This window comes from Sinohyriopsis cumingii, chromosome 2 (assembly GCF_028554795.1).
Source record: "Sinohyriopsis cumingii isolate HCF-2022 chromosome 2, ASM2855479v2, whole genome shotgun sequence".
NCBI lineage: Eukaryota > Metazoa > Mollusca > Bivalvia > Unionida > Unionidae > Sinohyriopsis > Sinohyriopsis cumingii.
Window position 1 is genome coordinate 23,700,297 of NC_142962.1, and position 17,758 is coordinate 23,718,054.

Below are 17,758 nucleotides of genomic sequence, written 5' to 3' on the forward strand. Positions count from 1 at the left end.
TATGCAAGTACTTGGCCATAAGTTGTAACTTTTAAGAATATAACTTTCATAGCAGAATTTTCCAATAAAAATGGTATATTCGTGACATTTTCACATGGTTTTCCATATTAAAAAGCTGAAATCATCAAACATTTTGAAATATCTTCAAATGATTAGAAAAGAAATAACAATTATTGCTGATATTATAACAAAAATATAACTTCTATAATGTACAGCATCCGTAACGGGACAATGAACAAAGTACCTCATTTCTATAATGTAAAAAAATTAAGGGCTGAATATGTCTGTTTATCAGAAAAATTCAAAAGTGTCCAGAATAAATTTTTCTCAACTAAAACCATTTTCCAGGGATTGAATAGGTTATGTCCAATGTCCCCCATCCAAAAAAGTTAACAGTGTATTATGTAAAGACATTGATTCTATCCCTAACTTTGACAATTATGTTCCAAAAAGTGTGAAACAAATAAACTGGGCCTGCTGTGTACCCAATGACCATTTGCAGATGAAGGCTAAATATTGTTTCATCAGGAAAGGGCAAAAATAAAACTGAATAATTAAAATGAATTGCTATTAAACCAATTATCCCTGTGTCCAGTAAAACAGATTAATTATGACAGACCTCTAAATATCTTGGAAGAATGATTAATGCATCATCTTACTTTCGATTTCCTTTCTCCTTTGGTTTTTTGCTTGGATGTTTGGCTAACCACTCAAAGTGCTTTTCTTCATGCCAATAGCCGAGGTATACAGATATCCTTCCTTTCTGATCCTGTGGGATAGAATTTGTCTGATGTGAATGTCTAAGAAACAAGCATGTGGTTCATTGTTACACAAAAATTTGCATACAGGTTTTTCTTCAATTGAAGAGAAAATCCTATTAAGGTATTATCAAGTTACTTTATACAACATTAATGGCGGAGAATTTGATACATATATATATTAATTTTCATGTGTGTACACACACACACACACAAACACACACAAAAAGGGCAATAACTCTTGCTCACTGCCTCCCCTTGATGCCACCATGTGTTGCTGTTATTAAAGCTTGCATGGATGGGTGACTGTAAGGGGTTTTAAGTAATGTGATCCGGTAAATATTCTTGAAGAAACATAATTTACTTAAAAATTTGATTGTGTTACTTACATCACAAAGCCTATGTGTTATTTACATCACTTGGCCTGTGTTACTTACATCACAAAGCCTATGTGTTATTTACATCACTTGGCCTGTGTTACTTACATCATGATACTGTCTGGCATGTTTCCCATAGCAGAACTCATGTTTCCACCAACCAGAACCCTGCAAAGAAATGACTAAGTATTGTAACTGACATGTCTGTGATGGGTATATCTGATTGAGAATCATTTACATTTTATTTTTTACAAAGCAAAAACTATTTTATTTGCAATCTGATAGAAAAGTACCAGTTACTAATCAAAACTGTTTTAGGACAGGCACCAAAACAAGGAATTCCAAATCAGGGGGTTGAATTATCTGTCTTTTATGAGGCTCAGATTTCATTTATTCCAGCATGAATAATCTCACATGCAAATGACACCATTTTTTTGTGCTACTGATACCACCCAATGGCCAAGCTGAGGATTGTAAGTTATATTGTATAACCCAGGCATGTGCCTTTTATAGGAGTCCAGACAAGTAATCCATGATAGCCAACCAAGACAAGAAAAGTCAGGATCAAAATCCCAAGAGATTTATCTGCCACAAGAGTGAGAAATGTTTGTTAAGACAAAAACTGACAAGTCATTTAAATTATAACTTATACATAAACACCCACATTTGTCTTTCTTTCTGTGTGTCCTCATTGCAGAACAAGAAGTTGCAGTTTCAAAACTTGCATCAGCATCCCCATATTTTAAATCCTTTTTTGGTATTTTCATGTTCAAACTTTCTTTAAAACTCATTCATCCCAATATTTTTAATATGTTTTTTGTTTTTACTTGCTTAATTTTTTTGCTCAAACTTTCTTTTATCACTGCCATCCTTGGATGGACAATTATGCTAGTCATCTTCCAAAATGCAAACACATGTCACTGATCTGATAATTTTGCACTTGAAACTTTCTGATAAAAACAAAAGTTTGTAACCACATCCAATACCTACATAGTATTGAAGACATTAATACAAATTACCCCTAATTCAACTTTACATAAAACACAGATATCCAGGGAACTAATTTATTTTAACTTTCTTTTAATCACAGAAACATTTGCAATTCATAATAATTCCATTTTTTAACGGTAGATAAATGCCTAATTCACAGTCTGCATACACTGTAATGGTAATTCAGTTTGCATACATTTTGATTGTAATTCACAGCTGGCATAACACTGATAAAAATTCACATTCTGCATCTGCTGTGATAATTCAGTTTGCATAGTATATTGTGATGATAATTTATAGTCTGCATACACAGCTATGACAATTCAGTCTGCATACACTGTGATGACAATTCAATCTGCATACACTGTGATGCCTATTCACAGTCTGCATACATTGTGATGACAATTCAGTCTGCATACACTGTAATGACAATCCAGTCTGCATACACTGTGAGGATAATTCAGTCTGCATACACTGTGATGATAATTCAGTCTGCATACACTGTGATGCCTATTCACAGTCTGCATACACTGTGATGATAATTCATTCTGCATACACTGAGATGATAATTCACAGTTTGCATACACTGTGATGACAATTCAGTCTGCATACACTGTGATGTTAATTCGGTCTGTATACACTGTGATGATAATTCACAGTCTGCATACACTGTGATGATAATTCAGTCTGCATACACTGTGATGATAATTCACAGTCTGTATACACTGTGATGATAATTCAGTCTGCATACACTGTGATGACAATTCCTTCTGTATACACTGTGATGATAATTCAGTCTGCATACACTGAGATGACAATTCACAGTTTGCATACACTGTGATGACAATTCAGCCTGCATACACTGTGATGATAATTTGGTCTGCAGACACTGTGATGAAACATGATTTGCACTTAGTAATATTTATCAATCTTTATTCCTCTAACATAACCTAATGATCAGACACCAACAACAAACAAAACACTGTGATATGCAAGCAGATAAAGCCTTGCTTTCTTTGTAATGATGTTTTTTTTGACATGTAGTCTTATCACAAGCAAAGTAATTCAACTGGATAGAACACTTTGTAATGATGTTTTTCACATGCAGTCTTATCACAAGCAAAGTAATTCAACTGGATAGGACACTTTGTAATTATGTTTCTTTTTACATGCAGTCTTTTCACAAGAAAAGTAATTCAACTGGATAGGACACTCTGTAATGATGTTTTTCACATGCAGTCTTATCACAAGCAAAGTAATTCAACTGGATAGGACACTTTGTAATGATGTTTTTTTTTTACATGCAGTCTTTTCACAAGAAAAGTAAATCAACTGGATAGGACACTTTGTAATGATGTTTTTTTTACATGCAGTCTTTTCACAAGAAAAGTAATTCAACTGGATAGGACACTTTGTAATGATGTTTTTCACATGCAGTCTTATCACAAGCAAAGTTTCAACTGGATAGGACACTCTGTAATGATGTTTTTCACATGCAGTCTTATCACAAGCAAAGTTTCAACTGGATAGGACACTTTGTAATGATGTTTTTCACATGCTGTCTTATCACAAGCAAAGTAATTCAACTGGATAGGACACTTTGTAATGATGTTTTTCACATGTAGTCTTATCACAAGCAAAATAATTCAACTGGATAGGACACTTTGTAATGATGTTTTTCACATGCAGTCTTATCACAAGCAAAGTTTCAACTGGATAGGACACTTTGTAATGATGTTTTTCACATGTAGTCTTATCACAAGCAAAGTAATTCATAGGACACCTTGTAATGATGTTTTTCACATGCAGTCTTATCACAAGCAAAGTTTCAACTGGATAGGACACTTTGTAATGATGTTTTTCACATGCAGTCTTATCACAAGCAAAGTAATTCAACTGGATAGGACACTCTGTAATGATGTTTTTCACATGCAGTCTTATCACAAGCAAAGTAATTCAACTGGATAGGACACTGTAATGATGTTTTCTACATGCAGTCTTATCACAAGCAAAGTAATTCAACTGGATAGGACACTGTAATGATGCTTTTCACAAGCAGTCTTATCACAAGCAAAGTAATTCAACTGGATAGGACACCTTGTAATGATGTTTTTTATATGCAGTCTTATCACAAGCAAAGTAATTCAACTGGATAGGACACTCTGTAATGATATTTTTCACATGCAGTCTTATCACAAGCAAAGTAATTCAACTGGATAGGACACTTTGTAATGATGTTTTTTTACATGCAGTCTTATCACAAGCAAAGTTTCAACTGGATAGGACACTGTAATGATGTTTTTCACATGCTGTCTTATCACAAGCAAAGTAATTCAACTGGATAGGACACTTTGTAATGATGTTCTTCACATGTAGTCTTATCACAAGCAAAGTTTCAACTGGATAGGACACTTTGTAATGATGTTTTTCACATGCAGTCTTATCACAAGCAAAGTAATTCAACTGGATTGGACACTTTGTAATGATGTTTTTCACATGCAGTTTTATCACAAGCAAAGTAATTCAACTGGATAGGACACTTTGTAATGATGTTTTTCACATGCAGTCTTATCACAAGCAAAGTTTCAACTGGATAGGACACTTTGTAATGATGTTTTTCACATGCAGTCTTATCACAAGCAAAGTAATTCAACTGGATAGGACACTCTGTAATGATGTTTTTCACATGCAGTCTTATCACAAGCAAAGTAATTTAACTGGATAGGACACTGTAATGATGTTTTCTACATGCAGTCTTATCACAAGCAAAGTTTCAACTGGATAGGACACTGTAATGATGTTTTTCACAAGCAGTCTTATCACAAGCAAAGTAATTCAACTGGATAGGACACCTTGTAATGATGTTTTTTATATGCAGTCTTATCACAAGCAAAGTAATTCAACTGGATAGGACACTCTGTAATGATGTTTTTCACATGCAGTCTTATCACAAGCAAAGTAATTCAACTGGATAGGACACTTTGTAATGATGTTTTTTTACATGCAGTCTTATCACAAGCAAAGTTTCAACTGGATAGGACACTTTGTAATGATGTTTTTCACATGCAGTCTTATCACAAGCAAAGTAATTCAACTGGATAGGACACTTTGCAATGATGTTTTTCACATGTAGTCTTATCACAAGCAAAGTTTCAACTGGATAGGACACTTTGTAATGATGTTTTTCAAATGCAGTCTTATCACAAGCAAAGTAATTCAACTGGATAGGACACTTTGTAATGATGTTTTTCACATGCAGTCTTATCACAAGCAAAGTAATTCAACTGGATAGGACACTCTGTAATGATGTTTTTCACATGCAGTCTTATCACAAGCAAAGTTTCAACTGGATAGGACACTTTGTAATGATGTTTTTCACATGCAGTCTTATCACAAGCAAAGTAATTCAACTGGATAGGACACCGTCATGATGTTTTTCACATGCAGTCTTATCACAAGCAAAGTTTCAACTGGATAGGACACTTTGTAATGATGTTTTTCACATGCAGTCTTATCACATGCAAAGTAATTCAACTGGATAGGACACTCTGTAATGATGTTTTTCACATGCAGTCTTATCACAAGCAAAGTTTCAACTGGATAGGACACTCTGTAATGATGTTTTTCACATGCAGTCTTATCACAAGCAAAGTAATTCAACTGGATAGGACACTCTGTAATGATGTTTTTCACATGCAGTCTTATCACAAGCAAAGTAATTCAACTGGATAGGACACTCTGTAATGATGTTTTTCAAATGCAGTCTTATCACAAGCAAAGTAATTCAACTGGATAGGACACTCTGTAATGATGTTTTTCACATGCAGTCTTATCACAAGCAAAGTAATTCAACTGGATAGGACACTCTGTAATGATGTTTTTCACATGCAGTCTTATCACAAGCAAAGTTTCAACTGGATAGGACAATTTGTAATGATGTTTTTCACATGCAGTCTTATCACAAGCAAAGTAATTCAGCTGGATAGGACACTGTGTAATGATGTTTTTCACATGCAGTCTTATCACAAGCAAAGTAATTCAACTGGATAGGACACTCTGTAATGATGTTTTCTACATGCAGTCTTATCACAAGCAAAGTAATTCAACTGGATAGGACACCGTCATGATGTTTTTCACATGCAGTCTTATCACAAGCAAAGTTTCAACTGGATAGGACACTTTGTAATGATGTTTTTCACATGCAGTCTTATCACAAGCAAAGTAATTCAACTGGATAGGACACTCTGTAATGATGTTTTTCACATGCAGTCTTATCACAAGCAAAGTTTCAACTGGATAGGACATTTTGTAATGATGTTTTTCACATGCAGTCTTATCACAAGCAAAGTAATTCAACTGGATAGGACACTCTGTAATGATGTTTTTCACATGCAGTCGTATCACAAGCAAAGTAATTCAACTGGATAGGACACTCTGTAATGATGTTTTTCACATGCAGTCTTATCACAAGCAAAGTAATTCAACTGGATAGGACACTCTGTAATGATGTTTTCTACATGCAGTCTTATCACAAGCAAAGTAATTCAACTGGATAGGACACCGTCATGATGTTTTTCACATGCAGTCTTATCACAAGCAAAGTTTCAACTGGATAGGACACTTTGTAATGATGTTTTTCACATGCAGTCTTATCACAAGCAAAGTAATTCAACTGGATAGGACACTCTGTAATGATGTTTTTCACATGCAGTCTTATCACAAGCAAAGTAATTCAACTGGATAGGACACTGTAATGATGTTTTCTACATGCAGTCTTATCACAAGCAAAGTAATTCAACTGGATAGGACACTGTAATGATGTTTTTCACATGCAGTCTTATCACAAGCAAAGTAATTCAACTGGATAGGACACTCTGTAATGATGTTTTTCACATGCAGTCTTATCACAAGCAAAGTAATTCAACTGGATAGGACACTCTGTAATGATGTTTTTCACATGCAGTCTTATCACAAGCAAAGTAATTCAACTGGATAGGACACTGTAATGATGTTTTCTACATGCAGTCTTATCACAAGCAAAGTTTCAACTGGATAGGACACTGTAATGATGTTTTTCACAAGCAGTCTTATCACAAGCAAAGTAATTCAACTGGATAGGACACCTTGTAATGATGTTTTTTATATGCAGTCTTATCACAAGCAAAGTAATTCAACTGGATAGGACAATCTGTAATGATGTTTTTCACATGCAGTCTTATCACAAGCAAAGTAATTCAACTGGATAGGACACCTTGTAATGATGTTTTTTTACATGCAGTCTTATCACAAGCAAAGTTTCAACTGGATAGGACACTGTAATGATGTTTTCCACAAGCAGTCTTATCACAAGCAAAGTAATTCAACTGGATAGGACACCTTGTAATGATGTTTTTTTTTACATGCAGTCTTTTCACAAGAAAAGTAATTCAACTGGATAGGACACTTTGTAATGATGTTTTTCACATGCAGTCTTATCACAAGCAAAGTAATTCAACTGGATAGGACACTTTGTAATGATGTTTTTCACATGCAGTCTTATCACAAGCAAAGTAATTCAACTGGATAGGACACTCTGTAATGATGTTTTTCACATACAGTCTTATCACAAGCAAAGTAATTCAACTGGATAGGACACTCTGTAATGATGTTTTTCACATGCAGTCTTATCACAAGCAAAGTAATTCAACTGGATAGGACACTTTGTAATGATGTTTTTTTGTTTACATGCAGTCTCATCACAAGCAAAGTAATTCAACTGGATAGGACACTTTGTAATGATGTTTTTCTACATGCAGTCTTATCACAAGCAAAGTAATTCAACTGGATAGGACACTTTGTAATGATGTTTTTTTGTTTACATGCAGTCTCATCACGAGCAAAGTAATTCAACTGGATAGGACACTTTGTAATGATGCTTTTTACATGCAGTCTTATCAGAAGCAAAGTAATTCAACTGGATAGGACACTTTGTAATGATGTTTTTTACATGCAGTCTTATCACAAGCAAAGTAATTCAACTGGATAGGACACTTTGTAATGATGTTTTTTTGTTTACATGCAGTCTCATCACAAGCAAAGTAATTCAACTGGATAGGACACTTTGTAATGATGTTTTTCTACATGCAGTCTTATCACAAGCAAAGTAATTCAACTGGATAGGACACTTTGTAATGATGTTTTTTTGTTTACATGCAGTCTCATCACGAGCAAAGTAATTCAACTGGATAGGACACTTTGTAATGATGCTTTTTACATGCAGTCTTATCAGAAGCAAAGTAATTCAACTGGATAGGACACTTTGTAATGATGTTTTTTACATGCAGTCTTATTACAAGCAAAGTAATTCAACTAGATAGGACACTTTGTAATGATGTTTTTCACATGCAATCCCATCACAAGTAATGCCATTCAACTGAACAGGACACTTTGTAATAATAATATATTCACATGCAATCCCATCACAAGTAAAGTAATTCAACTGAATAGGACACTTGTAATAGTAATGTATCCACATACAATCCCATGACAAGCAAAGTAATTCAACTGAATAGGACACTTTGTAATAATCATGAATCCAAATGCAATTACAAGAAATTTAATTCAACTGAATATGACACTTTGTACTAATAATGTATCCTCATGGAATCACATCACAAGCAATGCATTTCAACTGAATAGGACACATTGTAATGATGTTCTTTCACATGCGATCCCAAGTAATGCAAATCAACTGAATAGGACACTTTGTAATAATAATATATTCACATGCAATCCCATCACAAAGTAATGCAATTCAGCTGAATATGACACTTTGTAATAATAATGTATCCACATGCAATCCCATCACGAGTAATGCAATTCAACTGAATAGGACACTTTGTAATAAAAATGTATCCACATGCAATCCCATCACAAATAAAGGAAATCAACTAAATAGGACACTTTGTAATAATAATGTATGCACATGCAATCCCATCACAAAATAAGTAATTCAACTGAATAGGACACTTTGTAATCATAATGTATGCACATGCAATCTTATCACAAGCAATGTAATTCAACTGAATAGGACATTTTGTAATCATAATGTATCCACATGCAATCTTATCACAAGCAATGTAATTCAACTGAATAGGACACTTTGTAATAATAATGTACGCACATGAAATCCCATCACAAAATAAGTAATTCAACTGAATAGGACACTTTGTAATCATAATGTATGCACATGCAATCTTATCACAAGCAACGTAATTCAAATGAATAGGACACTTTGTAATTATAATGTATCCACATGCAATCTTATCACAAGCAATGTAATTCAACTGAATAGGACACTTTGTAATCATAATGTATCCACATGCAATCTTATCACAAGCAATGTAATTCAACTGAATAGGACACTTTGTAATTATAATGTATCCACATGCAATCTTATCACAAGCAATGTAATTCAACTGAATAGGACACTTTGTAATCATAATGTATGCACATGCAATCTTATCACAAGCAATGTAATTCAACTGAATAGGACACTTTGTAATCATAATGTATGCACATGCAATCTTATCACAAGCAATGTAATTCAACTGAATAGGACACTTTGTAATTATAATGTATCCACATGCAATCTTATCACAAGCAATGTAATTCAACTGAATAGGACACTTTGTAATCATAATGTATCCACATGCAATCCCATCACAAACAAGGGAAATCAACTGAATAGGACACTTTGTAATAATAACGTTACGCACATGCAATCCCATCACAAAATAAGTAATTCAACTGAATAGGACACTTTGTAATCATAATGTATGCACATGCAATCTTATCACAAGCAATGTAATTCAAGTGAATAGGACACTTTGTAATTATAATGTATCCACATGCAATCTTATCACAAGCAATGTGATTTGTAATTCAACTGAATAGGACACTTTGTAATCATAATGTATCCTTATGCAATCTTATCACAAGCAATGTAATTCAACTGAATAGGACACTTTGTAATTACAATGTATCCACATGCAATCTTATCACAAGCAATGTAATTCAACTGAATAGGACACTTTGTAATCATAATGTATGCACATGCAATCTTATCACAAGCAATGTAATTCAACTGAATAGGACACTTTGTAATCATAATGTATCCACATGCAATCTTATCACAAGCAATGTAATTCAACTGAATAAGACACTTTGTAATCATAATGTATCCACATGCAATAGGTCAGATAAAAAAGTATATGGTTCTGGTTACATTTCAAACTTTTCAGACTATCATAAGAGTTATTACCTAAAAAATGTCTAAAACACATCTGGACAGAGTTTTAAGACCTGTGATGGTACCTCTAAAGAGAAATGCTAAAGTATTAACTCTTAGTAGGGTTGCAATTCTGGACCTTACAACCAATTATGCTTGGCTTTGCAACTAATAATATTGTGAAGTGCATATGATGTTGTGAATAAGTACATTTTGGCTATCATCAATTTCTTCCTAACTACAGGTTGCTTTTCAAGAACAAATGTGTAAAAACAAGACTTTCCAAGGAATTTTTGCCAATCCATTGCTTAAGTCAGATATGTTTTCAGGAGTGCATGGGTATTTAAAGGTAGAGCTATTGATTCTACAGTCTAAGTTTGATATTTTCCAGAGTTTGGAAACATCAATACACCAAAAAAAACTAATAAGAATTAAATCAAGATTTTGAAATGACCCAAACCTTGCATACAAGTCAGAGCGACAGTAGAGGTGCATAGATGTAAAACAGGGAGAGTAGGGATGCACAGATGTAAAACAGGGGGAGTGGCAGTGTATAGATATAAAAGAGGGAGAGTAGAGGTACATTGATGTACAACAGGGAGTACATAGATGTAAAACAGGAAGAGTTGAGGTGCATAGATTTAAAACAGGAAGAGTTGAGGTGCATAGAGGTAAAATAGGGAGAGTAGAGGTGGACAGCAGTGCCAGCTGATTCTACAGTTTAAGTATGATTGCAATCCCAGATTTGGGGGCCTAACATCATAAAAAAAATGATTTATAAAAAAAAAAAACAACCGATGCTGACATTATATGAGGGTCAATATAAAAGCTATACCTATCAACAGACCATTGTATCTGCTATACCTATCAACAGACCATTGTCTCTGCTATACCTATCAACAGACCATTGTATTTGATATACCTATCAACAGACCATTGTATCTGGCGCCAAGATGCTGCATTTGTACCATTCTATTACATCACCAGAGGCAACCATGCTTATAGGGTTATTTTGGCACTAAAGGTGTGATGGGGACTACTATAATAACATACCACTGTGTATGGGTCTGCTTGTCTGTCAGTTTGGTTTAAATTCTTACCCCATGAAGGCAATAATCCCCATTCAGGAACTCCCTGAGAAGCTGTTTGTCAGCTGTTGGGCCTATGGTGGCTGTGGCAGGGGGTTGTGTAGTAGTCATGGGTGTGGAAGTGGTCATTTTTCCAGTGTGGACATCTGTCTCACTATTCAACTCCTAAAAATGGACATTTCTCAATAATATCTGTAACACATAATACCAATCAACATAATCTTTTAAATTAAATTGTAGGACTTAGGTGTTCAATTACAAATGTAAGATGCTGATTAGAGAAGCAGTGTCATGTAATATTCAAAATGATCATACATTTTCTCTAGACTGACATATAATTTATCTGGACTGACATATACAGTTTCCTAGTTTCTCTAGTCTGACATATACAGCTTCATACAGTTTCTCTAGACTGACATATAATTTATCTGGACTGACATATACAGTTTCCTAGTTTCTCTAGTCTGACATATACAGCTTCATACAGTTTATCTAGACTGACATTTAATTTATCTGGACTGACATAAACAGTTTCCTAGTTTCTCTAGTCTGACATATACAGCTTCATACAGTTTCTTTGGACTGACACATTAATTTGTGCCAAGTTACTTAAAGTGTTCAATTTTATGAACTGGAAATCAAGACAATAAATATAAATTGTTACTGTCCTTCATAAGATTCCTGGAGCATGTCTGACAATGGGAAATCAGTAAAACTTCTCACTACTTTACTAGACATTTGTTAAACCTGCTTTTCATTTCATTCTTGGGATACTTTATCACTAGAGAATCATGCAATCTTATCATAAATATAATATGATTTAGCTACCGGTAATACATTATACTTTGCACCTAAACTATTCCATCTTGGTAAACAAAAATATAAACACTATGGCTCTACCCAATGATGTGTGTGTATATGTATGCAGATAGATAGATAGATAGATAGATAGATAGATAGATAGACATATACAGCAAACCCCTTGACTTAAGTGATAATTGTGTTCCCAAGAAAAGTTGCATAATTTGAAATCACATAACTTCAAACTTTGGTCTAGCTACCTTTAATTTTCATTGAAAAATAAGTAACTGAATTAGCTTTCATAACATTCGTTTTACTTATTTGTGAATCCTAATTTTTTTGTTTTAGGCAAATAATTTAATCATAAAAAAATTAAATTCAAACAAAAATTACATCTGAAATCAATCATGTTAATGTTAAATTTGCATAATTCTAAATACAGGAAAAGCCAGCAGACACCTGTTTGTGTGTGTGTGTGTGAATCAAAAACAGTACATCTGTTTTCTGATTTATCTATCATGAACAAAAAGTAATTACTTTTTGTTCTTTGTAGATAAATCTGATTTACTGTCATCAAACCCAAGGCAAATGGAACATACTGTTAGAATTACCTCCCCTGTTACAGGTCTACCCTCAGTCTCAAGAATTTGTAGCTGTTTTGGTCGTGGTGGTGATCCTTCTAATGCATGACACTGTATTTCACTGACTGGTGGATTCTTTGGTCTATAAAAAAAAAGCATAAATGTCCATACAATATCAGAATTTTAGAAAATGTAATTTACAATGTCTAGGACAGTGTAATAAAATAGCAAATTAGATCAAATGAAAATACATACAAATCATTTTCTGTCACCACATTGATAAATGACCTTTATTATGAATAACTACATCCCTTCCTCCACTAGGACTGTGCCACTTGTTCTGTGTGACAAAGCCTAAATAATGTCTATGTGAGTAACACACAGACATCTGCAGAATGGCTGATCATTGACCATAGCTGTTATAAATCTGCCCTTTCTCAAGTGTAATAAAAATATGAAGATCATAAAAACAAGGTGCAGAAAACTTGAGGATAGCAAACTTATCTTCGGAACCCAAAATAACAATTTTAGCTTCATTGACCTTGACCTATAACTTCTGGACAAAAGAATCAAAGGAAGGTGCACCTGCTCAAGTATGGACTAGCTATTAAGTCTGATCAATGTAGCATCCAGGAAACTTATAAACCAAGCGATTAAAACATCCATTCATGTGACCTTGATCTTTCACCTCTATGTCTTAGAATAAATAGGGAGTGGCATATCTTAGTGTAGTATCTATCATGCTGTAAGAAAAGTAATATTTTCTGCTCCAATGTCCTCCACACTGTCAAGGTGGATATATAAGGAAGTACACCCACTTGCAAACATGAGAAATGTACATAAAGCAGCATGTCCCTATGTCATTTGCACCCTCTTGGGGCAAATACCCACTTCCAAGAATAACTGTAACCTCATTCTATAGCATAAAAAACAATCACTATCTTCCTTATCTCAAGTGTGAGCCATCCATAAAGCTTGGTCTAGGTCTAGAATTAATGCTACTGTGTCACCATAAACTTGACCTTGAACCTCTTGACTCAACATCAACAGGTTTATTTCTTATCCCATGTGCACAAAGTATTTGTTAAGCTCTATGGTAAGGAACTAATGTTACTAATTTTCTTCTTTTAGTCAGTTCCCTTGGCCTTTGACCTTTAAACCCCAAATCTGACATGCTTCTTAGGGGCCCCGAGTGGCCGAGTGGTCTAAAGCGCTCTCCGTTACGGATCACTGCCATCTCACCTCTGTCTGTGTGGGTTTGAGTCTAGGAATTGGCCAATGTGGGTATGTGAGAAAGCTTGCCAGTAGCTTCTCGTGGGTTAGTGGTTCTTCCCGTGGGGTTTCCCGGGTTCTTCCTCCACCATTAATACCGGCCACCATAAATAGCCTATCGTGTGCTGAAAAATGGCGTTAAACCCCACAACAACAACAACGACATGCTTCTTCCTCACTACTACTGCAAATCATCCACAAAGTTTGATAAATATAGACCATGAACTCAAGTTATTGTGCAGAAACCATTTTTCTTCTTTCACTGTCACCTTGACCTCTGACCCTTATATATATATCTTACGGAGCAGATGTAAAAACTTTGATCAATACTTTTATACCAAATGGATAAAAACTGGTTTCTTCTCATCTGTCTCCATTGAAACCAACATTCAAGAGTCAAATTCCTATAATAAATGCATCTGGTTACTATCACTGGGATTAAATGCAAAACTTTCAGAACTTGGTGGTTTCACTCTCAGTAACAAAGACTATCATTGTCATGGGCACCAGTTTTTACTTCATTATCAAAAATGGGACTCGTGGGGACAGAATGTGGGCAATGCTTTCAATCCATGTAAACAGAGTTGTACTAACACATAATGACAGTCTGACATTCCTGCTAACATCTCATGCAAAAGTTTAACAACTATTAATGTGAGTAAATTCATTAGTTTTTGCTGCTTTCTGTACATACAACTAGCTTTGTGTCTATGTTTGCCCCTGTGACACCATCTGGAGTGAAGGCTACAATGTCAACACACAAACACCTGAATTTTTAACCATTCTAACCATTTTTGGTGTTTGTAATTATAACTCACACTATACTTAGCTTCAAGGCTATGAAATGTATATAGGGGAGTCAAAGATCAAAGAACATGAATCAATTGTGCAGCATGCCATGTCCAGAGATAAGTGCAAGCTTATCCTCAATAAAGTTGACAACCATAAAAAAATAAACTAATAGCCACATAGAAGCTCATGATGAGATCATACAAAATGCTTTGAGTCATAAATTCAAATGCCAACTACAAATAAAGCCACCAATGTCAAAGTTACCAAAGTCAAAGCTACCAATGTCAAAGCCACCAAAGTCAAAGCTACCAATGTCAAAGCCACCAAAGTCAAAGCTACCAAAGTCAAAGCCACCAAAGTCAAAGTTACCAAATTCAAAGTTACCAAAGTCAAAGTTACCAAAGTGAAAGCCACCAATGTCAAAGTTACTAATGTCAAAGCCACCAAAGTCAAAGCCACCAAAGTCAAAGTTACCAGCGTCAAAGCCACCAAAGTCAAAGTTACCAAAGACACAAAAGCATCAACAAGAAAGCATCTGTTGCACATTTAACCATACTACTTCTGTTATTTCTAAATATTTAGATATTGTAATCACAGTACTTCTATTATTTCTAATTATTTTGACATTGTAATCACAGTAATTCTGTTATATTTAAATATTTAGACAATTTCACCAAAGTATTCTTTTATTTTTAAATAAATAGATATTTTAACCAGAAGCACCACTTTGATTTCTAAATATTTTGACATTTTAATGACATATTTTTATTTCCAAATATTCAGACATCTGGATAAGCTTGTATACTCATCTGTTGCACTGTTCTGAAAGTGCAAAACAATAAGGGACTGTGAAAAGAACTTCTTTAGGCTCATGAATAAGGCATGAAGTATCACATATTTTATTGCTTAAAGAAATTAGCTAACTATATGCTTTGAGTAAACTATAGCTAATTATATGCTTTGAGTTAACTATAGCTAATGATATGCTCTGAGTTAAATAGAGCTAACTTTGTGCTTTGAGTTAACTGTAGCTAACTTTGTGCTTTGAGTTGAATATAGCTAACTTTGTGCTTTGAGTTAACTATAACTAACTATATGTTTGAGTCTTGAAAAATCCTTATGATAGGTGTGACTGCTAAACAATTGGAACTGCATGCAAAGAGAATCATCTTAAATTCCTAGGATTTCCAAAAACAGTCATTGCATTAAAACAATTTCATGCTTTCCTAAAGTGCATCCTGATAAAACTTGAAATGCGTCCAATATTGATATTTCCCCATTACCCATGCATAAAATAGACTACAGTCTCAAACTGCAGAAAAAGTTAGAAAAACTTGCCTGAAATATTAGAGATGCATGACAGCTGGGTGGGGTTACTGTTTAAATTTTACATATGTATATCCACATTCCAGATAGATGGCCATGACAATCTGTTGTAAAAACAGATTGTTGTTAATCAAAGTAAGATCTGATTTAGTGTTGGATGGCACCACAATAGTTGTTCTGATCACTCTATCTGTTGCTTATATTTCATGACACCCAAGACACTGCTTAATAGGGGTGCAGAAATTTTGTCAAAATTAAGTTGTCCATGGACAAGTAAATTAAAATGTTTACTTGTCCATATAAAAGACTCAAATGTCCGTATTTGCTTAGATAAAATAGTGAAAGACAGGACTGTTAAAAAATGTTTACTTGTATTAAGCTCCACCATTTAAGTGCATTAAGTATGGATCTATGACATATAAAATATACTGGATATTTCAATGTCTTCCTTTTGGACTTTTATGGTCAGGGTCTACAGACCTAACAAGACTGCATTTTTTGTCTATAACTGCCAATCAGTGCTAGCATCTGAAAGGAAGGATATGGATTTAGCTCTAGATATTTTATCCTTGACATTTTTTTAGTAGGACATCAGATATATACTGTTCATGAAATCTATGCAGGCAAATCTGTTGATGTAATCAGTCCCATGTTCAACACCATTTTATATTTGAACCTCATGAAGAAAATCATATTCTAAAAAAGATTTTCTCTGCTTTGCTATGGCATATGCTGTGTTAAACAGCATCTTGTAATGCTTGGTTTGGCTCACAATGTATTTATTGATCACTATGTCTAAATCACCCAGACTTCTTTTCTCTCAAACATGGCCTTTACATTACCAAATTTTGACTGTCATGTATTGTTCTTTGCACTTCTTTGTTGTAGTAACAGTATATCTTTCTTGTGATAACCCGTCATGCAAACATCAACTTGATACTCATCTTGCACCAAGTACCATACACCTGAGACTCATCTTGTACCATATACCATACACGAGACTCAAATTGCACCAAAAATCATCAACTTGAGACTCATCTTGCACCAAGAATCCAACAGATGAGACACAATTTGTATCAAGTATGTACACTTACATGAAACTCACCTTGCACCTTGCACCAAGTACCATACACATGAGAATCATTCTGCACTAAGTAACATGTGTGTGAGTGAATTTAATCTTGTACCAAGTACCATACACTTAAGACTCTTCTTGCACCAAGTACCATACTCTTGAGACTCATCTTGCACCAATTACCATAAATATGAGACTCACCTTGCACCAAGTATCCAACAGATCCAAAAACAATACACAGGACTTACTATGCATAAAATACCATACACTTGAGGCTCATCCTTCACCAATTATCATAAATATGAGACTCACCTTTCACCAAGTATCCAACAAAACAAAGAACCATACACATGACTCATCATGCACAAAGTACCACACACAAGACTCATCATGTACCAGGTACCATACACATGAGACTCATCTTGCACC

The 17,758-nt window shown here is 34.5% G+C and overlaps 1 protein-coding gene across 2 annotated transcripts in view; it reads right to left on the minus strand.

Moving 5' to 3' along the window:
• LOC149804473 (endoplasmic reticulum lectin 1-like) overlaps positions 1-17,758 on the minus strand; it is a 54,957-nt gene that overhangs the window by 14,498 nt on the left and 22,701 nt on the right. The window contains exons 8-11 of one of the 2 annotated variants that reach the window (XM_089940688.1): positions 12,895-13,006; positions 11,495-11,647; positions 1,244-1,303; positions 660-769 (exon numbers count right to left, since the gene is read on the minus strand). In XM_089940688.1, coding sequence (XP_089796814.1) covers positions 660-769; positions 1,244-1,303; positions 11,495-11,647; positions 12,895-13,006 — 435 coding nt within the window. Of the gene's footprint in view, positions 1-659; positions 770-1,243; positions 1,304-11,494; positions 11,648-12,882; positions 13,007-17,758 lie in introns of both variants that reach the window. The other variant, XM_089940687.1, reaches the window with a different exon arrangement.